This window comes from Hoplias malabaricus, chromosome 1 (genome assembly GCF_029633855.1).
Source record: "Hoplias malabaricus isolate fHopMal1 chromosome 1, fHopMal1.hap1, whole genome shotgun sequence".
Classification (NCBI taxonomy): Eukaryota; Metazoa; Chordata; class Actinopteri; order Characiformes; family Erythrinidae; genus Hoplias; species Hoplias malabaricus.
The window spans coordinates 3,398,891-3,423,309 of record NC_089800.1 but is presented as its reverse complement, the minus strand read 5'-3'; the positions used below and the strand labels follow the sequence as shown (position 1 = coordinate 3,423,309).

The window sequence follows — 24,419 nt, the reverse complement described above, 5'->3', positions numbered from 1 at the left end:
CTCCAGGGTGTATTCCCGCCTTGCGCCCAATGATTCCAGGTAGGCACTGGACCCACTGCGACCCTGAACTGGATAAGCGCTTACAGATAATGAATGAATGAATGTTTAAATAATATGATTAATGTGTTTATGTGTATCTGTTGTTGTTTTGGTGATGGTTAGTATGTATAGTTAGTATGTAGAAGACAGTATGGATGGTTAGTATATATTGGATACTATGGATGATTAGTATGTAGAGGACAGTGTGGATAATTAGTATGTAGAGGATAGTATGGATGATTAGTATGTAGAGGATAGTGTGGATGATTAGTGTGTAGAGGATAGTATGGATGATTAGTGTGTAGAGGATAGTATGGATGATTAGTATGTAGAGGACAATATGGATGTTGAGTATGTAGAGGATAGTATGGATGATTAGTATGTAGAGGACAATATGGATGTTGAGTATGTAGAGGATAGTATGGATGATTAGTATGTAGAGGACAATATGGATGTTGAGTATGTAGAGGATACTATGGATGATTAGTATGTAGAGGATAGTGTGGATAATTAGTATGTAGAGGATAGTATGGATGATTAGTATGTAGAAGATAGTATGTATGGTTAGTATATAGAGGATAATATGGATGATTCGTATGTAGAGGATAGTGTGGATGATTAGTATGTAGAGTATAGTATGGATGGTTAGTATGTAGAGGATAGTATGGATGAGTAGTATGTAGAGGATAGTATGAATGGTTAGTATATAGAGGATAGTGTGAATGATTAGTATGTAGAGGACAATATGGATGTTGAGTATGTAGATGATAGTGTGGATAATTAGTAGGTAGAGGATAGTGTGGATGATTAGTATGTAGAGGATAGTATGGATGATTAGTATGTAGAGGACAATATGGATGTTGAGTATGTAGATAGAATGGATAATTAGTATGTAGAGGATAGTGTGGATGATTAGTATGTAGAGGGTAGTATGGATGATTAGTATGTAGAGGATAGTATGGATGATTAGTATGTAGAGGACAATATGGATGTTGAGTATGTAGATAGTATGGATAATTAGTATGTAGAGGATAATATGGATGATTAGTATGTAGAGGATAGTATGGATGATTAGTATGTAGAGGATAGTATGGATGATTAGTATGTAGAGGACAATATGGATGATTAGTATGTAGAGAATAGTATGGATGATTAGTATGTAGAGGATAGTGTGGATGATTAGTATATAGAGGATAGTGTGGATGATTAGTATGTAGAGAATAGTATGGATGGTTAGTATGTAGAGGACAATATGGATGTTGAGTATGTAGAGGATAGTATGGATGATTAGTATGTAGAGGATAGTGTGGATGATTAGTGTGTAGAGGATAGTATGGATGATTAGTATGTAGAGGACAATATGGATGTTGAGTATGTAGATAGTATGGAGAATTAGTATGTAGAGGATAATATGGATGATTAGTATGTAGAGGATAGTATGGATGATTAGTATGTAGAGGATAGTGTGGATGATTAGTATGTAGAGGATAGTATGGATGATTAGTATGTAGAGAATAGTATGGATGGTTAGTATTTAGAGGATAGTATGGATGATTAGTACATAGAGGATAATATAGATGATGAGTATGTAAATGATAGTATGGATGGTAGGTATGTAGAGGATAGTATGGATGAGTAGTATGTAGAGGATAGTATGAATGATTAGTATGTAGACTGAGGAGTATGGATAGTTAGTATGGACAGTATGTTGGTGTTCTGCAGATGAAAGCTGTCCCTGGAGCTCAGTGTGGAGCTGGATACTGATGGGATGTGGTTCAGGACTCGCTTCCTCAAACTAACCACAGTTTAATATGAAACTTCTCTAAAGTTTTTCAGCGAGGGACAGTTCTGCCGCAGGAAAAACAGAACGTCAGCAGCACTAGGTAAAAGTAGAACACTGCTTTATTAATATGAAAAATTCAGTAAGAGCACAGACATCATTCAGAGTGATTTAAAACTGTGGATTGAAAATGAAGCACATTCACAAAATCAACAACCGAATAAAGATTCAGAGCCAAAAAGGCATCAGTAGTGACCCAGAACTCACAAAAAAAAAACCCTATATCCTTAATCTAAGTCATTCTTACATCGTTCTTGAAAAACAAGCCGGTATTATGACAGTGGTGGTGTGCAAATACAATTGAGATACATCATGATTCGTACTTTACAGGCTCTGAATTGATTCACAAACAACGTCCTAATCAGATTCCCACCATAAAGCAACACTACATACTACTTTTACCTTAAAATGACAGTCTCAAAATTATTGTGGTGCCTCATTGAGCTGAGCCTCTGTCATCACTGCTCTGGGCCCAGCACTCCAGAAACGACACTATGTCATTTAGAGATATTTGATGTAGATGTTTGGAATATCTCCAGAAGGGGGAGTGGCTTTAGAGTGCGTCATTAGAAGTGAAGAAACAACCACAAACACAAGCTTATCTTTCAAAAGGCGGCACAGATTCAAAGAAAAATTCTTTAAATATTGCATTATCTACTTATTTTTAACATTCAACAAGGTTTTCATTAAATCAAATGTTAAGACACACATCCTCGTATCTCCAAAACAATAACTTTACAGAGAAAGGAGAGAAATCTGATATTTAATCAGTGCTGAGTTTAACTAATGAAACGAAGGAGAAAGCGAGTAATTGTAGATCAGTGAAACAATATGGAGGAGTTTAATGATGGCCACTCGTCTGCTGATGAAACGTCTGAGGAGAAATCCATCGCTCTCCGGTGGCTCTAGATTCACTCGTTCTCAAAGCGGCTGTAGGGATGATCAGAGTCTGGAATAAGACCTGAAAAGGAACAGGAGAAATATAAACACATCAGAGAGTTTAGAGGAGATACGAGTGGGATGAGGAAAGGAAAAGAGAGGAATGAGAAAAGAAGAGTGGGATGAGGAGGAGAAGAGAGGACGGGGGGACGAGGATGAAGAACAGAATGCAGAGAGGATGATTCTCTTTTTTCTCCTCATTCTGTCGTTTCTCAGAGGAGCCAAGGACATGCCACGGATTTTAATCGATGTGTGCGCTCACACACACACACACACACAGGGTTGTATTTGTTCAAAAATGCTGCCCCCCCCCAGTGTGTGTGTGGGTAATTACACACTGAGTTTGAACAGGGTCAGTGGGCTTTATATTTGAATGTGTGTGTGTGTGGTTACACTGGTTAGGGGAGAGAACCGAAAGGCTTTCATCCATCAGACAATACACTCACATTATAAAGCTACAACGACATTGGTATCAGACTCAAACAAAGCATCCAAAGTCTTTTAATCAGGTGTCCAAACCCTCGGAGAATGTATTTCCGGGGCTTAGTTCTTGCCTAGACCCGGAGCACATTGAAACGCTATTATTTCTTAACAGAGACTCAGAGTTAGACTTATAGATTGGTGGAGCTTTGTAAAGTTGTACCAAAATATTATTAACTCCAAACACAAACTCTACAAACACTGGACGACCTTAGGTGAATGATGTGAACGGGATCGTGAACGGTGTTGTGGAAACATTTTGCAGTTGAGTTAAAAAAAAAAAAAAAAAAAAAAAAAAAAAAAAAAACTAAAGCAGATGGTTCCAGGAAAAGATAAAGAACTTGATGCTGTGGATTTAAAAAGATTAAAGTTGGAGACAGTGGCACAGTTTTTTGTTTCTTTCTTTTATACTTAGCTCCCCACACACACAGAGAGAGAGACAGAGAGAGAGAGAGAGAGAGAGAGAGAGATACGACTTTGGAAAAGTTCTGAGGCTTGTGTGTTTAGTCATAAACACAGATTACAAATCAAATTAACAGATAATATTCATTAATAATATTAGCAGGTCCCTCACCGTATTTCTTGCGGATTTCGTCGTGTTTCGCCCTTCTCTCTGTCTTCCTGCAGCAGAAAAAAAACAAGACATCAGTTGCTTTTTAACAGCACTATGTTTATAAACCGAAACTTTGCATCCACGTTCCTGCCGGACAGATGAGAACACGAGGCACATATGTCCCGTGCCACTGCGTTCAGCTGAATGGTGAAGTTATATTTATGTTTACAGGTCACAATAAAATGACACTGAAATTCATTGTAAAAACATGTCTTTTGCGCAAATCTAATTTGATAAGTAGAGATGTGCTGGGGGCGGGACAGTGGTGCAGCAGGTAGGTGTCACAGTCACACAGCTCCAGGGACCTGGAGGTTTTGGGTTCGAGTGCTGCTCCGGGTGACTGTCTGTGAGGAGTGTGGTGTGTTCTCCCTGTGTCCGTGTGGGTTTCCTCCGGGTGACTGTCTGTGAGGAGTGTGCTGTGTTCTCTCTGTGTCTGCGTGGGTTTCCTCCGGGTGACTGTCTGTGAGGAGTGTGCTGTGTTCTCCCGGTTTCTGTGTGGGTTTCCTCCGGGTGACTGTCTGTGAGGAGTGTGGTGTGTTCTCCCTGTGTCTGCGTGGGTTTCCTCTGGGTGACTGTCTGTGAGGAGTATGGTGTGTTCTCCCTGTGCCTGCGTGGGTTTCCTCTGGGTGACTGTCTGTGAGGAGTGTGGTGTGTTCTCCCGGTTTCTGCGTGGGTTTCCTCCGGGTGACTGTCTGTGAGGAGTGTGGTGTGGGTTTCCTACCACAGTCCAAAAACACACGTTGGTAGGTGTGAGTGAATGTGTGTGTGTGTGTGTCGCCCTGTGAAGGACTATCACCCCCTCTAGGGTGTGTTCCCACCTTGTGCCCAGTGATTCCGGGTAGGCTCCGGATCCACCGCGACTCTGAATTGAATAAGTGGTTTCAGACTATGAACGAATGAAATGTGCTGGAGTCTCATGGCTATATTTCTAAAAAGGTACAGACATGCCATTAAAGGTTTGCCACTATTTGGTTGTAGTCTCTTACCGTTCGTCTGATCTCTGTCTGATCTCCTCCCTCCTGCGGGAGTACTCCTCGTCCTCTCGATCCGGACTAAACAAACAGAGACCGATCACAGACTTAACACAAATACATTCATCAAAAACTTTACATAAAAACATGAAGTAAGCCCAGAGACGCGTCAATCACAAACTGAAACTCCTGGATCAGCAGAACGTCAAAGCAGTGAGTTTAAATCCCCACAGTTAAGTGCTGAGTGTAAATGAAATCTGATCACTCAGCTCAATCGATAGCTCTGAAACCTCCACTCACACACATTATATACTTTATTAACACAGTTCGACTTCAGATCTTCACACACAAACTGCTTCACACAGAGAAAGAGAGAGAGAGAGAGCACTTGAGAGACAGCTCAGTGTTCTTCCTTCAGAGATCCTCTGCTCTAAATGCCATCGAGCTGTAATTAGATGTTTAACATTTTCCAGAAGGAAAAGAGCCAGATTAAACAGCAACATTTTTCCAAATGAATTCAGAGAGAACAGCAGGGTTCATGCGAAAAAAAAAAAAAAATAATAAAATGAAAACTAAAAAAAAAACGCATGGGCAGGAGGAATGTATCCAGAACCAAATCTGATACTGAAGCCCTGCCTTTCCACTCAAGTTCCACCCACACTGATGACTGACCAGGGGCAGAGCGTCATGATTGACAGGAGGCGGAGCTTAATGTACATGGCAGACAGAGGTGGAGCTTAATGACTGAGAGTCGTGGCTGAAGCCAACAATTAACTCACTAACAATTCCACTTGCTTCAGTCCGTTCTTTAATACTGTTGTGATGTAATAGCACCCCCTGCACTTCCTGCAGTGCATTACACTCTGTCAGAACAAACGTGCAGCTCATATCTACAGCGACGAAGAAGAACCACTGCTCTGCAAATTCAGAAACACTTAAAATGCGAGCCATAACACAATAGAAGTGGGGCATACAACTTGATCGATCGTCTTAAAAGCACTGCATCAACAGAGTTTTGTGAACTGCTTCTCATTCAGGATTTCTTCTGAAATAAAGGATACGATTATTCATGTCCCTCTCCTTTGCTGGATGGATTCAAACGTAGTATTTCTTTCTTCCATCTTCCCGCATCAACCATGAAATCACGAGTGGCCAAGAAAATGTTCTTCAGACGATTTAGACTTTTGTATTCTATAAATATCATTTATTTCAGCTTTATTCTCAAGTGGCTGCACCAGAAGCACAAGCTGCTTTTCCCCTGGCTTCACTATGGGCTTATGTTATGTGACAAATATAAAAATCCTGCTGTGTGTGTGTGTGTGTGTGTGTGTGAGTGCATGTGTTACCGTGATGAGCGACGACAGCGACAGCAGCAGCAGCAGCAGCACACACCGATTGACAACAACAAGATTCCTCCCACCACTGCCATGGCGATGATCAGGGCTTCAAAATTCACTAAACACACACACACACACACACACACACAAATGAGAGTTTAACACACAAAACTAACGCAATCAATTCACACATTAAAGTTTACTCTGAAAGTGTCCACGGTTTTTCACACAGTACACAAACCTTATGTGTTGGAGACACAGAGACACCTGGTTACCATCGACGCGACTGAAAAGAAATCTCTGTCACCACTTCACACCAAAATGCTCTTCATTACTGTGTTTACAGTGAACTAGGTGTTTTAACAGTGAATTAGGGAAGCATTTTGGAAAATGGGTGGAATTCCCCTTTAATGCATTTAAAGGTACAGTAGCAGCTCATTAAATTTGTGTGGACAATGCTGCCACCTGCTGGTCAATGTTTTCTACAGCACCACACAAAACAGTGGTTTCCTTAAAAGGTAACAACACGGCACCTGGAGCTCACAAGTGACTATATTAATAAAGTGGTTAAAAAAACAACTTCCATTTTGAGACTAAAAGACTTAGTTGCCAATAAATGCTTTTATTGAGACTAAACAACTCCAACTAAAGGAATCTAACAGACAGTGGTATTTGAAGTCGAGTTAAGCTTTATTTACCAACTTATAAAAAGCCTGTCCGGGTTTGAAAAGAGAACTGTATTCAAGAAATATCCCTGAAAACAAAAGTAATTTTGATAATTTATTTAGTTCCTATGAGTAAGTGTGTTTGTTTGAGTGTGTTTCCCTTCCTCTTCCACAGAAAACAGATATAAAACTCTCTGCTCAAGTTTGTGGGGCTCGAGGCACGATTGGGTGAACTTTTAACCACAGAGACTGACCTATATATATATATATTTTTTTTATATTAAATCTCAGTCAGTCATTTCTCAGCTACAATTTCCCTATATTCAGCCTCCAGGCTTTTGGATATGAGCAGATCTGTTACATTGGCCATAGAAGCAAAAAGTACTCTTTATTTTAACATTCCTACCTTCCTTAACTGACCAATGATGCTATGCGTTACTCTACAGGGGCCTCAAGCCCATATCATCAATTCCAGGTCTAAGCCGAATTTCTCTGTGACAGAAAAGTAAGGGATTTTTAAACGTTGCTGTTACAGAATTATTGGTTAAAGAACTCTAATAACGTACTCATCCCAGCAGTAGTGAAGATTACAGTGAGGGTGTGTCACTGCTGTGAGAGTGTGTCCATTGTTCTTTGTGATGTTAGTGTTTAGAATTTTGTTTGAGAGTGTGCACATTGCTGAAAGTGTGCAGACTGCTTTGGTTATAGACTGCTGGGAGTGTGTGTAGGCTGCTGTGCGTATACATAGACTGCTGGGAGTGTGTGTAGACTGCTGTGCGTATACATAGACTGCTGGGAGTGTGTGTAGACTGCTGTGCGTATACATAGAGTACTGGGAGTGTGTGTAGAGTGCTGTGCGTATACATAGACTGCTGGGAGTGTGTGTAGACTGCTGTGCGTATACATCGAGTGCTGGGAGTGTGTGTAGACTGCTGGGAGTGTGTGTAGACTGCTGTGCGTATACATCGAGTGCTGGGAGTGTGTGTAGACTGCTGTGCATATACATAGAGGGCTGGGAGTGTGTGTAGGCTGCTGTGCGTATACATAGACTGCTGGGAGTGTGTGTAGACTGCTGTGCGTATACATAGAGTGCTGGGAGTGTGTGTAGACTGCTGTGCGTATACATAGAGTGCTGGGAGTGTGTGTAGACTGCTGTGTGTATACATAGAGTACTGGGAGTGTGTGTAGACTGCTGTGCGTATACATAGAGTGCTGGGAGTGTGTGTAGACTGCTGTGTGTATACATAGACTGCTGGGAGTGTGTGTAGACTGCTGTGTGTATACATAGAGTGCTGGGAGTGTGTGTAGACTGCTGTGTGTATACATAGACTTCTGGGAGTGTGTGTAGACTGCTGTGTGTATACATAGACTTCTGGGAGTGTGTGTAGACTGCTGTGTGTATACATAGACTTCTGGGAGTGTGTGTAGACTGCTGTGTGTATACATAGACTTCTGGGAGTGTGTGTAGACTGCTGTGTGTATACATAGACTGCTGGGAGTGTGTGTAGACTGCTGTGTGTATACATAGACAGCTGGGAGTGTGTGTAGACTGCTGTGTGTATACATAGACTGCTGGGAGTGTGTGTAGGCTGCTGTGCGTATACATAGAGTGCTGGGAGTGTGTGTAGACTGCTGTGTGTATACATAGACTGCTGGGAGTGTGTGTAGACTCCTGTGAGAGTGTGCAGACAGTTCTGAGCGTGTACACGAATGTGTATTTGCTGCCATACTCACCCCAGCAGACCCCCCAGCGAGCCTGAGAGAGGGAGCAGATGGAAGCAGGGGGCAGCACGTGATAGACAGGATACTCAGTGCAGGACGCATTCGTCTGGCACCACAAACACTGCAGATATAAACAACATTATGACATTGCCAGGGTCCCACAGTTTCATAGTTTTCAGAAAACTCTTTAAAAAATTGAGTGTAATATTAATTCGCAGTAAAACACTAGTGTATTTTCTCACCGTCACATTTGAGAGACAGGTTTCACAGGACGTAAAAGTCTTGCATTCTGCAAAAAATAAATAAATAAATAAAAAATGAATAAATAATAAATGTAATACTTTGATGAAAACAGATCAGTTTCTAGAAGATTCAATTGTGACCCTAAGGGAACTTTAAACATGTTCTCTGTGTGTTTTTGGAGTGTAATGTGACTGTCTATTCAGGGGAAACCCTGGAGTTTTACTTCCTTTTGTTTTACTTCTATTTTAACTGCGAGAATCAAAATATTTAATTATTTACATTTATTTTTTATTATTACTTAATGTTTAAATTAACAATAAATCCACTAATATTTAAGGGCCAGAAGTGAAAATTAAACAATCAAACAATAGTCGTTTCTGATTCTTTTTTTTAACAATTGAGACAGTTTTACAATTCAATACAATACAAATTAATCTTACCCTCCTAGCTTTTAAAGCAAGTTAAATAAGTCGATCTAAGTTTGGTCCCAAACAAGAGTTAGATCCTTTTTAGAAAATACTCAACCTGGCTTTATAATATCCACAGAATTTTATTAGGTTTATTACAGTTTATTAATCATTTTTGGGGATATTTTCTGACCTCTTGACGCAGGAGGTTGAGTCTCAGCCGCTGATAAACAGAACAACACCAGAAGTGACACAGCCGCAGCCCCGGAGCTCCGCGGAGACATCGCGGCCTCAGACTCAGACAGTAACGGCGCAGGGAAGAGGGCAGCCCGGCCACAGAGGGAGCGAAATTCCGCTGAAAAAAATTCAGATCCACCAACAACAACAACGCACTCACAGCGAGGAGAACCAGCTCCAGGACCGACAGCACTCCACCTACAGACCAGAAACAATATGGAGACTCACAAAACGATCATGAACTTCAGCATTTTCCAAAATAAAAGTCCGAGAGTCTGTAAATAAACAGAACGACGCAAATGTAATTTTTAAACAAGCTAAATAATGTAAAGTAATTTATGCATATGCATTTGTATTTATGTCTGCCCTGGTCCAGGCAATCCATACTGTAAAAATACCACAATATTCATAACAATAAGCATAAATTTAACTATGTACCTTAACCCTGAAGTGAAAGCCAAGTGTTTAGCATTATTAGCATATACTGTATTTTAGTTTCATATAGGAGTCAGTGTTATGGCTGAGCATTAGCGGTTCTAAAACAGTGTAAAAAACAACAACAACAACAAAACAAAAACAATAACAAATGTTTTCGACGTCACACATCCAGTCTTTTTAACTTGTGGTTTGATAGATAAAGTTGAAGGCAAGTTGTGGAGGGCTAAGCGGAAATAGAGACCTAATTGCATTTTCTTAGGTAAACACTTTCATACTAAACACATGGTTTAGAAACCACATTGCACCACTATGGTTTGTTTATTTATTTATTTAATAAAATTGTTTAATTTTTAGGGGTTTCTGCGAAACTGCTTCTAAATGTCTTTTCATTTATTATGGGATTTTTAGATAATTACTTAAGCAAAAATCACACATTTAAAATAGAATAGAATACATTTTATTATCCACAATGTGGAAATTCATCTTCGATAGTTCATGGCATAACAACACAAACAACATATAACATCCACACCCATATATTAACTTTTATTTTTATTATTATTCTAATTCTTATGCTAATTTTAAATTATAAAACACAAAACTAAAAATTTTTGAGATATTGCTTCATTACCCATTCCTTAAAAACGTAAATTTACATTTCGTTGGTAGTTCGTCAATGCCTGAAGTTTTTTTCTTGAGTTATGAATACAGAAGCTATGGCTAGTGATGCTAACACATAATGGAACATTAATAACATTGTGCTAACTCCAGTTAAATCATAACTGCTAATATGAATTCAAAAAGAAAGTTCATAACACACAACTCTGTGGAATTATAATCAAAATGGAATTTATTGGTAAAAAATGTAAAAAAAGAAATGTGTCTTTGTTGTATCTCGGATTAATTTAATTTTTTTTGCTGTATACACACGCTACTCTTTTGAAATGTTGAAAGAAATAACTCATATTGTTCTCAGTGTTGATTTTTCACTGTGGTTCAATAATTCCATTATTTTTGTCTCCAGTTCTTTAGCTTTAACAGCGTTGAGCCCAGATCCTTCTCTGAGTCTGAGTCCAATCAGAACCGAGTGCAAAGCATCAGCATTCTTTACTGAGTCCAGCTGGTCCCGGTCTGATCTCATCTCCTCCACCCAGCCCAGGTATGCTTCCATCAGCGCCAGGTCATCCACGAAATGTCCGATCACACGGAGATCCGATCTAACCTGTCTTAGTTCAGCAAGCCTTGCCCAGCCAGCCTCGCCAAGGTCATTACCCACAACACTGAAACACAATAACAGCACAATAACAACACAGTACTGAAAACACACAGAAGTCTGATCTCCATTAATGCTCTTTCTTGCTTACGTTAATGACTTCAGTGCAGTGCTTTTGCGGAGACACTGGACCATGTTCTCTGTGCCGGATTCGGTGATGCCAGTGATGTCCAGGTAAACTTCCTCAACGGTTTTATTGTGTTCCAGAGCAGCCCACAGTGCTCGAGCACCTTCAGGACCCAACTTATTCCCACACATACTGCATACAAACAAAAAATGATGCAGCTGAGGGTATAGTCGTGACTTTATTTGACAGCTGCCGAACTAAAGACTCAATGTTCACCACAGATATGAGCATTTCTGCTTGACTTTATTTACAGAGGTATACTTACAAGAGCTTTTTCACTTGACAGTCCTCTGACCTCAGAACAGCAGACTCCAAGATGGCAGCATCTGTTCCCAAGCAGTTATAGCGTAAACTGAAAGAAAAAAAATGTTAAACATTATACCCTATTCAAAAAAGCTACCTGCTGTTTCTGCTCACTGGATAGTTTAATACAAACACTACAAACATGTTCATCATTAGTTTCTATGGATAGGGTTTGAAGTGAATGCTGAATACTAATTTTAGAGTTAAGCATCTATCAGTAAAACACATCACTTCTGACCATGTGTTCACACTAGCAGGGGACAAGTGGCTTACATTGCCCCAAGTTTGTCTCTTGTGGGTGTGTCGAAGCTGCCCCTGTTGTCTCGGGGGGTGGGTGTGTTCAGAGAGCAGAAGCTGGCCGAACTTCGGACACTGAGTCGGTGATTGGTTCAAAGAAAAGCAGCCAATAATTTAGAATAACTAATTTACATAAAGTTGAGAAAATCTCTCAAAACTTGATTTGTTGCTCTGTCGCCGTGTTGCTTGCTGCTGCCGCTAAATCGCAGTTACAAATTTTCTTCTTTCATAGGAATAAACAGGACGCATGTTACTGTTGCCTGCTAGTGTGAACAGGGGTAAGACCTCAAGACGTATAAAAACACATGAGGTTTGTGATGGGAAAAAGCAAGAGTTTAATTTTTTGAAAATTGTAACCGAATGCACTCACTACAGCGATTTGCAACGATGAAGGATTGGCCCGAGTCGACTTAAGCCCCTGTTGCCGATGTTGGAGTAGCCAAGGTTGAGTTCCTCCAAACTATGTTCTGAAAACTTAAGAACGTAATTTACAGCAGTACAGTCCACTACACTCAGCTTCATCTTAAACAGGTTCAGCTTCCTGATCTCTGGTGCTGCCCTGCTGGTGGTCTCTTGCATATGCAACTCCATCAGGCAGTGCAGGAGGTTCAGAGCTGTCTGATTGGGAAGGTTTCTGCTCATAAACTGGCTGCGAAACCAGTCCCCAAGCAGAGATGACAAAGCCATGGGTCCATCATCTGCCTCTAGGCGGAACTCTAACATCCCATCAAGGAGCCTGGCGAGTCGAGCCCTCAGCAGCCCAGAGAAGAAACGAGTAAACATCTGCAGGTTCTCCACTCGGGGGCGTTCAAGGTCATCACCAGCAGGTAGGAAGTTGAGAGTAAATGGAGGGCTCTTGGCTGGTGAGCGAAGTTCTCCAAAACACCAGTAATCGAGTCCTGACAGGATTTCTGCGTGACCCGTGAGGTTGACCACACAGAATAAGGCAGCTAGGTACTCCTGGATCGTCAGGTGGAAGAAAGCAAACATTTCCTTTTTCTCTTTCAAGGACACAAGGATTTGACTCAGGAAGGTGCTGCGGATTCCTGTGGGATTAAGGCTGAATTTCTCCAGATCTTTCTGGTCAAACAGGATCCTGTTTCTCAGCAGGTTTTCATAGGCCAACCTGCCCAGGTTCACGAGCTGTGCTTTTACCAGAGCAAGAACCCGTGACCTGGGCAAGTTTGCAGTCTCTGCTTTGTCTTTGAGAGCGTGGTGCTTTATGGTGGTATAGAGGTAACAGTAATACACCTCACTCACTGTCCTTGGAGGATTGATGTCAAGGGACTGTTTGTTGTTGTGACCTGATGAGAAGAACTCAGCCAGAGCAGAGCAGATGATGTAGCAGTAGAGGGGGATGAAAGACAAAGCAAAAAGACTGTCATTCTTCTCTATGTAGTTATAGACCTTCTTGGCCACTTGAGGGTCCTTGTAGAACTTCATTGTGTATTCTTCTACGTGTTTCTCCTGGAACCCCAGGACCACACAGCAACGTGGGAATAAGCGCTTCGGTGCATCTGTGGACGGTCTTGTGGTCAGAATGACTGAACTCTTTGGAAGAAGGTTTCCTTTAATCAGGGAAACTAGCAACTTTGAGACTGACACCTGTGATTCTACGGTTAACATCAGGTCTTCACAGTACCAGTCAAGATGGTGCCTGAACTCGTCCAGTCCATCCAGGATGAAGAGTAAACTCCTGGAATCCTCAAACAAGTCTGAGAGAACGTATTGCAGGTGAAGGAACCGCGATGCTAGCAACTCCCGCAGGCTGATGGGACCGTCTATGAGACTGAGCTCGCGGAATCGTAGATCGAACACACAGGTGAAGTTCTGCAAGTGTTTTCCAAGAGCCCATTCATACATAATCCTCTGCATTGCCACGCTTTTACCAATCCCAGCGATACCCTTCACTTTGACCCGCTGTGGGCTGCAGCCCGTGTGAGGGTTGGGGTTCAGCAAGTCCCGAGGGTGGATGAATCTGCAAATGTGGTGAGGATAGATGGGGGAACGACGACTGGCGAGGGCGAAGTATTCGTGCTGACCATCACTCGGCTGCTCTTCATCTTCGGTAACAAACAGTTCGGTGTAGCGGATGTCAATGTGGGCGTGTGAGCTGGTGTCCTGTTCTCCTCCCTCAGAATAACTGACCAGTCTCTCAGTCTGATGCAGAACTGTGCTCTTGTGGGCATTCACAGCGGCTGCATAGAGGGACAGCGAGGGAGAGGGAGAGGAAAAGAGTTGTATATGGGACAGGAAGTCTTCCTTAAGAATCCAACTTTTTTGTGCTGTTATGAGTGAATGGCTAGACATTCTCCCGCCTCATCCAGGCAGTATGATACACACAGTGCCCCCTACTGACCTGACACAGAAACTAATACAATTTTAGGCCTGAAAATGACTGATATTGGCAATAAGTTACACCAGTCAGAATCTTCTCAATTGATGATTGATTAAACTTGATTTATTGATTACAATAAGTTGTGTCCAAAATGACTTAAAAACTTACCTCTAAATCCAGACGATTTCAGTTTCTTTTGAGACACCTGATTGTCAACTGCATAAACATGTACATCAAATATTATATTGCTGATAAAATACACAGATATTTATAAATTGGTTGTTTATGATGTTAATTAATTCTAAAGTTCATTACCTTTATCTTTCGGGAGAGTGAATTTGTTTTTGCCAAAAAGTTTAGACAATGGACTTTTGGGTTTTGATTTCCCTGTAACATTAAAGAGAAAATCAAGCTGAAAATGGAGAACTGCCAACACTCTGATGTTACGTGATAGAAACATATCATAAATAACCAGTGAAATAACATTTCCATGGATCTGCTGCCAAACTCTCAGGGAATAAAATGATAAAGAGTTTAAATGCTGTGGAGATAAAAGCTCAGATTCTTTTAACAGCACAAACAATCAAATAACCTCCATGTCCTCGTGTGTCCTGTAGTGCTCCTGATAACTGGGGTATGCCCCGCCCCCCCTCCCAAAAAATGTAATCTGACTAGACTAGTCAACCCCAGAGCCCACACCTCAAAATCAGGGAATGGGTTTGGAATTAATTTACAGAAAGTGCAACCAACTTTATAGACTGAACTTTGCAGGTGTTCCCCTATGTATTGGGTTGTGGGTGTTGTTCTTGTTGATGTTTGACTACAGTGTTGGGTGGTGTTTGTTAGTGTTCCCTCACCTGTGTCTTGAGTGCTTTTGGGTGGTGTTTCTACTGATGTTTGGCCACAGTGTTGTGTGACCCAGTCCTGAAGCTGTGTGCTGTAAAAGCCCTGCACTTGTTGGAGAACCTGCAGGAATTTTGCACTGTTCTTCTCAGAGGAACAAACATGTTCCAGAACATTAGCCACTCTGTTAGCAGGGGAACGCTCCAGAACCATTCGGAACTGATCATGGTCCAGGACACCTGCGTCCATCAACCAGCGCAGCAATGGTGTGGGGTTCACGCTCAGCCAGTCCAACAGAACCTCGCGGTGAGAGAGGACAGTCTGCTGGGACGAAGCCATGGCAGCCTGGAGCTCCGCCTTCAATACACACCTGTACAGGTAAGAAAGGGCTGGATGGGGTAATACAGTAACTATCAACAAGAAGGCACCTGCTGGTATCAAGGTAATGTGTGACACAGCTTTTAAACCACAACTGGAAAGTGAAACATGAAGCCACAGATGCTATCACTGCCACTTAGCTGCAGGTGCAGCTTTATTTAGCTTTATTTTATAAATGAGTTATTATTTATTTACTGAATTTGAAGAAGACATAACGTAACGTGTCTGATCGTAGAGATACAGCAGCCACGAAACTGATCAGTAACAGACACAATAGTGAAATTTATATGTGTTCATTATTTATCACGATAATGAATAAGAAATTATTGTTTACAAAAGAAGCATGTTATAAAAGGCATCTACGCACCCTATTTTTGCTCTCTCTAGTCTCTTCTTCACTTTTGTCCAACTACCTCTGGGTAAAATGCAATACAAATAAATACAAACAAGCATAAAGGAACGCTGAAACTGTAAATAAGGCTCACCCTCTGTGTCCGTGTTTCCTTTACTTCACAATGTTGTTTTACTATCAGCTGCAATTAACTCTCTCTCTCTCTCTCACTCTCTCTCTCTCTCTCTCTCTCTCTCTCTCTCTCTCTCTCTCTCTCTCTCTCTCACACACACACACACACACATACAGACAGACTCTGAAAGTCCAAAGAGTACAAATGGGGCTGTCAGAGATAATATGTTACTATGTTATTGTTCATTTAAGACATGTTTTTGGCACTTCATAATCAGAGTCACAGCAGCATAACAGTGAAATATTATTATTATTATGTTAATAATTTGTTATTTGCAGATTGGTGCAGAAATATCAAAATATCCAAAGCTGGAGTTTAAAAAAAATTGATTCAAAGCCCCAGAGAAATTGGAAAAAAAAAAAAAACTACAACAAAACTGTCCCCATCCGATGAAAAACGATTAAAGTGTTCCTCGTTTTCACGAGAGGAGGAAACCACCTCCACGCCTGTGTGTGTCCATCCCTCACTCTGACAAGAACAGCTCAGCACCGTGGGTCTGAAAGGACGTGGAGCTGGAGGGAACAAACCCACACTGAGAAAAGGAAATAGGCGCAAAAGAGCTCTAGAGGAAGTCTGTGTTTTAGAGGAAGGTACTGAAGGAATGATGCTCATGAGGCTGATTCATACACACTCACATGCAGAGTTACACAACACACACACACACACAGAGTCTAGTCCCCATGATTTCAGGGGACATAGATTTCCATTTATTTTGCTGAGACTTGCTTTAAAAACAACTATTAATGCGACTAGCTAAACCCTAACCCTGAGCGTAAACCTAGTCCTAACTCTAACTTTAACCCTAATCTTACTCTTATCCAAACCTTAACCCTAACTCTAACCGTGAGTGTGTGAGTGTGTGGGGGTGGGTTCATTGTTCTGAATCTGAGGAGCTCTTTGCTGGGATCTGCGTAGGGGTATGATTCAGAGGAAATTTTAGAAACTTTTAAAGCAAGTTCCTTTTTATTTTGGGGGAATCTTCCATCAGCGATTGTGAGTGTGAGTGTGTTTGGGGTTTGTGTGGACACGGTTCACACACGAACAAAGCTCAGCATGAAGCTCATCTCTGCTGTGGTTTTCGGTGAGTTGTTTTTTCTGTTATTTAGATTGTTAAATCTGTACATTCCTATACATTTATGGGTTGTAGCAGATGCTGTTCTCCACAGAGACCTACAGCGTGAATCCTGTCACAGATGCAGACCAATGCAGTGATAGTTGTTTACCAAGAGACTCTTAATAACATACAGTTGTGTGTTTCTCGTGCCTGAGCTCGGAGCTGAATCCCAGTATTTTGTGCAGGGCAGCGGTGTTCTTAATGATATCCCACACCCCGACAGGTGCCAATGGGACAAAAAAGCCAGTGTTATTCACAAAACCTGTCAGTGGTTTTAATCTTGTGGCTGATGAGTTTATACACAAATATGTAACGATTTTTTTGTAGTTTTCCAGTTTTTGATTCGGATCACTGGTTTCATGTCTGAACTCTTTATGCATGAGTTAAAAAACACAGCTCCGTCTGTTATTAACTATTTCTGGTTTCAGTTTTATTAATTATTATGTCATTACCAAAAAAACAAATCCTGCTTTTATCTGCAGATGTTCAGTGGTCAGTAAACGTATGATGTGCCGTCATTCTTGTCTCATTTATGTCCACAGCTTCCTGATTTAAGTGTGTTGTGAAATTTCACAGGGTCATACACTGAGGTTCAGCTTTATCTGCACTTTTTCTAACACTTTGCACTTCTGCAGAACGTCTGTGCTTCATCATGTTATATATCAACAACAGCAACACACACACACACACACACTGCCAAATAATACTAGCTACAATAAACACACAAACACACACACACACACACACACAGACATAATACTCACTGTAATACACACCACATGGGCACACACACACACACACACACTCACACACTGCCACATAATACTAGCTACAATAAACACACAGACACACACACACACACAGACATAATACTCACTGTAATACACACCACATGGGCACACACACACACACACACTCACACACTGCCACATAGTACTAGCTACAATAAACCCACAAACACACACACACAGACATAATACTCACTGTAATATACACCACATGGGCACACACACACACACACACACACAGACATAATACTCACTGTAATATACACCACATGAGCACACACACACACACACACTGCCAAATAATACTAGCTACAATAAACACACAAACACACACACACACACACACAGACATAATACTCACTGTAATACACACCACATGGGCACACACACACACACACACACTCACACACTGCCACATAATACTAGCTACAATAAACACACAGACACACACACACACACAGACATAATACTCACTGTAATACACACCACATGGGCACACACACACACACACACACTCACACACTGCCACATAGTACTAGCTACAATAAACCCACAAACACACACACACACAGACATAATACTCACTGTAATACACACCACATGAGCACACACACACACACACATACTCACACACTGCCACATAGTACTAGCTACAATAAACCCACAAACACACACACACACAGACATAATACTCACTGTAATATACACCACATGGGCACACACACACACACACACACACAGACATAATACTCACTGTAATATACACCACATGAGCACACACACATACACACACACACACTCACTGCCACATAATACTAGCTACAATAAACACACAAACACACACACACACAAACACAGACATAATACTCACTGTAATACACACCACATGGGCGCACACACACACTTACTGCCACATAGTACTAGCTACAATAAACACACACAGACATAATACTCACTGTAATATACACCACATGGGCACACACACACTGCCACATAATACTAGCTACAATAAACACACACACACACAGACATAATACTTACTGTAATACACACCACATGGGCACACACACACACTTACTGCCACATAGTACTAGCTACAATAAACACACAAAAACACACACACAGACATAACACACACTGTAATACACACCCCATGGGCACACACACACAAAAGCATTGCTTACAAAAAAAAATAAAAACACACACAGAGCCATAATACTCATTATAATATTCAGTCTATATAAGAGCATAACCCCCCCACCACCGTGATGCATGTGATCATTTTCCACACTGATCCCTATGTAAATGTTCTGTGTGTAGTGTGTGTGGTGTGTGTGCTTAGTGGAGCTCTGGCCCCCTCCGGCCCGGACAGTGTCTCCGCAGTGATTGGCTCGTGTGCCGTGCTGCCGTGCTCCTTCCCACCCGCCCCGGGGTCAGAGGTCAGGCTGAGGGTCAAGACCACGTTCCTGTGGAAAACGGCCTTCAGCAGCGACACCGCGGAGGCACTCAGCCGGAGCCTCACAGCCTTCTCACAAAGAGTCTCTCTCTCCGGAAATATGAGCTCGGGAGACTGCTCGCTAACCATCGCTAATGTTAGCACCACAGATGGAAGACTGTATGAGATCCAGATCAGAAAACAGAGAAGATCATGGGGCCCAGGCAAGAGCATCAAGCTCAACCTCAACTGTGAGCTTTGCTTCATTACTGTCATTTACACTAGAACTGACCTAGACTCACCGCACCACTGTCATTTTCACCCCTCTTTACTTGTTAACGTAGCATTGTTCTAGTGACAGTTCCTATGACAAAATGAAGATCAAATATTATTAATATAACACTAAATGCTTTAATGAGCTGTAACAGGCAGATTAGAACCTCTGTCCGTGCTTTTCTGGGCTCAGCACTGCACAAACTGCATTAACTGTGTTTTTCCACTGCATGGTACCTACTATTCTTGAATTAACTCTACTCTGCCTTTTTGGTCCTGGTTCTGGAAGCGGGTTCTTGTTTAGTTCTGTTCTCTCGTGGTTCAGAGCGAGTCGAGTAGGGACTAAACCGTGGCGTGTAAACCTTGCAGAGCGCTGACTCTCCAGAGAGAGTCGTCACTCTACGCCACGCAACGCAGACTACCAGCACCAACTCTCCATCTGTAAAATCTCCAGCTGCAGCAGAGATTATGTTTGTTTTTATCCGACTCACGACGGCAGCTCGTAAAATTACGCTGTGATCTTTTGAAGAGGTTCAAACATTCCTTAGATTGGTGGCCAACGAAGTAATGCAGAGACCGTATTCACAACGTCATGGCTGCATTTGGGGGGTGGGTAGTGGAAAACAAATCCGGGACAAAACAGCAAGTGCAGTCCAGTGGGGTACATACCATGCAGTGGAAAAGCACCTTATGTAACTTTTGGAAGAGGGTAAGAACCCATCTCTCAATTCCTCCCCCTTCCCCTTGATTTCAGGTCAGTGCTTTAAAAATTAATTACACTCCGCAACTACAAGAGGAGCCCAGGAGCAAAAACCAAAAATCTTACCTAGGGTTTCTTTAAATATTCTAACCAAATCTTTCACTTTAAATTTGTTATCAGATGAACTGTGATGTTGTTGTCTCTGTGTGTGTTAAATATTACTGTATTGAGCTGCTAGCGAGTAATTAGGGCACACTGGTCTTTCACCACTGTAAAAATGTACATGTAATTTTTGATAACATGAGAGAAAATTAAAATCACATTCTCTACATTTTAACACGTGATCCAGGTCCATAAGTTTAACTCTGTGTTTCCCTCCTCCGCAGCTGTCCCACAGTCACTGCCAGTGATTTCTGCCCCAGCTGCAGTTTCCATGGGGATGTTAGTGGAGGTGAAGTGCTCAGTGCCAGTCAGCTGCCCCTCACAGCCACCACACCTGGTGTGGTTGTGGGAGAGGGGTGGGCAGGAAGGCGACAAGGTGGAAGGGGTCACGGACACGGTGACTGTGAAAGGTCAGCTGCCGCAGCTTGTGTCCTCCCTCTCCTTTAGCCCCTCCCACCTGGCAAAGCCCCGCCTCCGGTGCGAAGCGGTGTTCCCCGGAGATAGTAGGACTATTGCAACCACAGAGTTCCACCTTAAATGTGAGTTTACTGTAGTAGGGAAACCTTGTAAAAAGCCTCCTATCCCTGGGTTGCAAGTGACGTCACTGTGTAGAGTAGCTGCCATATTGGGTAACTGCTCTTTACTCAAACGCACAACTCCAATAAAACTGTGATGTCCAAACTATTTAACTGTACAACCCGTTTAGTCTTCATTTAGATATTAAAATTAGAGAAATATAAGTATGGAACCCTGACTACTTTATCTGTGTCACTCACATATTCAGACAAGAACTACTTTATTAAACTTTACGCCAAGACAGTCATGATTAAATATTATTCTTCAAGAATCTGGTCCACTCTCAGAGTGCAGGGACAGAGGCTTTAGATTATTTACCTCACCCAGATTTGGAAAAAAGAGCAGAGAAATGCATTGGAGTCTAACATGTTAAGATCCTATGAGGAAAATGCTAATATGGCTAACAGAGGATAATGATTATTCTTCTCATTATGTAAAACTAAGTGATAGTTTACTCCCCTGATGCAAGAAGAGAATGTGAACATCTGTGCTTCTGAGTGCTGTGAGACTCTTTCCAGCACAGGAGAGGAGCTACACATTATGGCACCAAAGCCACAAATAATCATGTTACTGCAACCCATGGATCTCCATCCAGTTGCTTTTAAAAGGAGCTAGACATGGTTCTAACATATGACTCTTCATTCATGTTTCTGCTTCAGTTACTCCAGTGGATGTATCAGTGGAGGTCCACACGATGTTGGTGAGGGAAGGGGGCAGCGCCCTGCTGGCCTGTGTGTGTAAAGCTGACCCCCCTGCCTCTATTTACCACTGGACTTACACTCATTCAGGAAACACACACAGTCTTCCCAACACATCACCCACAGTCCGAATTCATAATGTTACCAGGGACATGGTGGTCCAGTGCAGTGCCAGGAACGCCCTCGGCCAAGCCAGCAGTCCTCCAACCAACCTCAACGTCCAGTGTGAGCCATAAAAATATGCTGTACACCTGAGGTCTTCAAATCTGGACCTTGGATCCAGGTTCGGGATTTTAAAAAGTCCGGCCAGTCAGGTACATTAGCAGCTGCAGCTATTGTGACATACCGGCCGGACATTTTAAAATCCTGGCCTGGAACCTGGATCTCAGTTCCAGATTTGAAGACCTCTCCTGTACACTCTCAGTATCTTTTGTTTTAATTGTACAGTGTCTAATAGTTCATGTTTATTTATATGTGTGTGTGTGTGTGTGTGACCCCAGATGCCCCTGTGATCTTGAGAAGCTCCACCTCCTGTCAGTGGGAGGGGCTTATGATTGTGTGCAGGTGTACTGTGGATTCCAACCCTCCTCCCCTTGTCACCTGGAGTGTGAACGGCAGCGACCCCCCGCTGGACTTCAACACTACGTCCGCACACACCTTCTCCACACATACCTATCCCACATACATCACACACTCTACCTACTCCTACCTCACACACACAGTGCAGGAAACACTCCAGGGACCTGCGCTTATGCCCCTCACCATCGCGTGTTACGCCTTTAATGCCATTGGAAACGACTCACACATATTTCTACAGGAGAATGAAGGTTTGTGTGTGTGTGTGTGTGTGTTTTGTGTATCTTTGTGTATTCCTTCCTTACTTGAACTCCTAAAACTACAACAACAGCAACAAAACTACTAGGAAACACTTTGAATAGTGCCCCCATGTGGATCATTTTGTTAAACATGGGTGTGTGTGAGTGAGTGAGTGAGTGAGGGTTGGTCTTAATATTACAGTCTTCCCTGAAGATATCTCAGTTGTGTATAATGCAATAATATGTGTGTGTGTGTGTGTGTGTGTGTGTGTGTGTGTGTGTGTGTGTGTGTGTAGGCAGTGTATGGGCCCTCTTTTCTGCTGTGTGTGTGGTTGTGCTCTTTCTACTCTTCCTCTTTCTCATGGTTCTGCTGTTGTGTCGCTGGAGAAGAGCAGGAAGGTAAGAGTAAATGCAGACAGACCAATCAGAGATCAGTAAACTTCATCAGAAGTTCTACGTTGACCAGTGTGACCCCTATGACATCATCAGGAGGAGGCGTGTGATTGGCTTCCAGCCGCCAGTGTTTGATGTGTATCAGGACCACTTCCCGCTCTACATCAACTGCTCTGAGGTCACAAACATCTACACCAACGGCAGCTACCAGATCGTCTACCAGAACTGTACACCCTGCTTTATACACACCTCACAGGTACACGCACACACACACACACACACGTACACCCACACATGTTTTACATCATCAAAACAAACAGCAGGAAACAAAAGCTGAAGACAACACTACATGTGCTTCCATGGTTACACTACATCAGTTAGTATGGTTACACTACACCTGTTTCCATGGTTACACTACATCAGTTAGTATGATTACACTACACCTGTTTCCATAGTTACACTACATCAGTTAGTATGGTTACACTACACCTGTTTCCATGGTTACACTACATCAGTTAGTATGGTTACACTACACCTGTTTCCATAGTTACACTACATCAGTTAGTATGGTTACACTACACCTGTTTCCATAGTTACACTACATCAGTTAGTATGGTTACACTACACCTGTTTCCATAGTTACACTACATCAGTTAGTATGGTTACACTACATCTGTTTCCATAGTTACACTACATCAGTTAGTATGGTTACACTACACCTGTTTCCATAGTTACACTACATCAGTCAGTATGGTTACCCTACACCTGTTTCCATAGTTACACTACATCAGTTAGTATGGTTACCCTACACTTGTTTCCATAGTTACACTACATCATTTAGTATGGTTACACTACACCTGTTTCCATAGTTACACTGCTCCTGTGTCCATGGTAAAACTACATCCGTTTCCAAGGTTACACTACAACTGTGGTTATACTTCACCTGTTTTTCATGGTTACATTACACCTACTTTACACTATACTATCCATGTATACACTTCAAGTGCTTTTGTGCTTAAAGTTAATCCTCTCTCTCTCTCTCTCTCTCTCTCTCTCTCTCTCTCTCTCTCTCTCTCTCTCTCTCTCTCTCTCTCTCTCAGATTAATAAGAGGCAGAGGAGAGGAGCGAGAAGACAGAGAGTCCAGAGGGAGACTGGAGAACAGAGAGAGACAGAGACACCACCAACTCAAACGCCCGCCACAAACAATTCAGAAACTGCCATCTATGTAGAAGTCATCTGAAAAATGTGATAGAAAATTACACAACTTCCCTGATATTCTAAATCAGTGAACACCAGAGAGCTGCTTCCTGACACTGTGTGATACTTTTCTGTATTAATATGTCAGAGAAATTATTTTACATTTATATTGTTTTGGAATTGTAAATTGTCACAAATTCTGATTAAATTCGTTAAATATGTCTCATTTTTGGCCAAAAATAAAATTCAAAAC

The 24,419-nt window shown here is 41.9% G+C and overlaps 3 protein-coding genes across 4 annotated transcripts; 1 reads left to right on the top strand and 2 right to left on the bottom strand.

Annotated features, from left to right (window-relative positions):
* Positions 1 to 1,934: 1,934 nt before the first annotated feature.
* On the bottom strand, positions 1,935 to 9,687 carry LOC136666026 (pituitary tumor-transforming gene 1 protein-interacting protein). Its single transcript, XM_066643984.1, has 7 exons — positions 9,450 to 9,687; positions 8,849 to 8,895; positions 8,619 to 8,727; positions 6,229 to 6,337; positions 4,898 to 4,963; positions 3,873 to 3,919; positions 1,935 to 2,840 (listed from the first exon to the last, which is right to left on the bottom strand). The coding sequence occupies exons 1-7, from the start codon at positions 9,538 to 9,540 to the stop codon at positions 2,791 to 2,793; spliced, it is 519 nt and encodes a 172-aa protein (XP_066500081.1). The 5' UTR covers positions 9,541 to 9,687; the 3' UTR covers positions 1,935 to 2,790.
* On the top strand, positions 9,674 to 24,415 carry LOC136666015 (myelin-associated glycoprotein). Of its 2 annotated transcripts, XM_066643975.1 has the most exons (9): positions 9,674 to 9,794; positions 10,956 to 11,090; positions 19,237 to 19,602; positions 20,711 to 21,025; positions 21,722 to 21,985; positions 22,261 to 22,587; positions 22,872 to 22,974; positions 23,065 to 23,224; positions 24,069 to 24,415. In XM_066643975.1, the coding sequence occupies exons 3-9, from the start codon at positions 19,473 to 19,475 to the stop codon at positions 24,207 to 24,209; spliced, it is 1,440 nt and encodes a 479-aa protein (XP_066500072.1). In that variant the 5' UTR covers positions 9,674 to 9,794; positions 10,956 to 11,090; positions 19,237 to 19,472; the 3' UTR covers positions 24,210 to 24,415. The 2 variants fall into 2 exon arrangements, with proteins under 2 accessions (XP_066500072.1, XP_066500064.1); XM_066643967.1 differs by lacking the exons at positions 9,674 to 9,794; positions 10,956 to 11,090 and adding an exon at positions 16,992 to 17,095.
* Positions 10,893 to 15,451, bottom strand: LOC136705624 (NLR family CARD domain-containing protein 3-like). The gene is made up of 7 exons (XM_066679288.1): positions 15,034 to 15,451; positions 14,585 to 14,656; positions 14,438 to 14,485; positions 12,302 to 14,216; positions 11,597 to 11,683; positions 11,296 to 11,463; positions 10,893 to 11,211 (listed from the first exon to the last, which is right to left on the bottom strand). The coding sequence occupies exons 1-7, from the start codon at positions 15,449 to 15,451 to the stop codon at positions 10,893 to 10,895; spliced, it is 3,027 nt and encodes a 1,008-aa protein (XP_066535385.1).
* Positions 24,416 to 24,419: the final 4 nt, after the last annotated feature.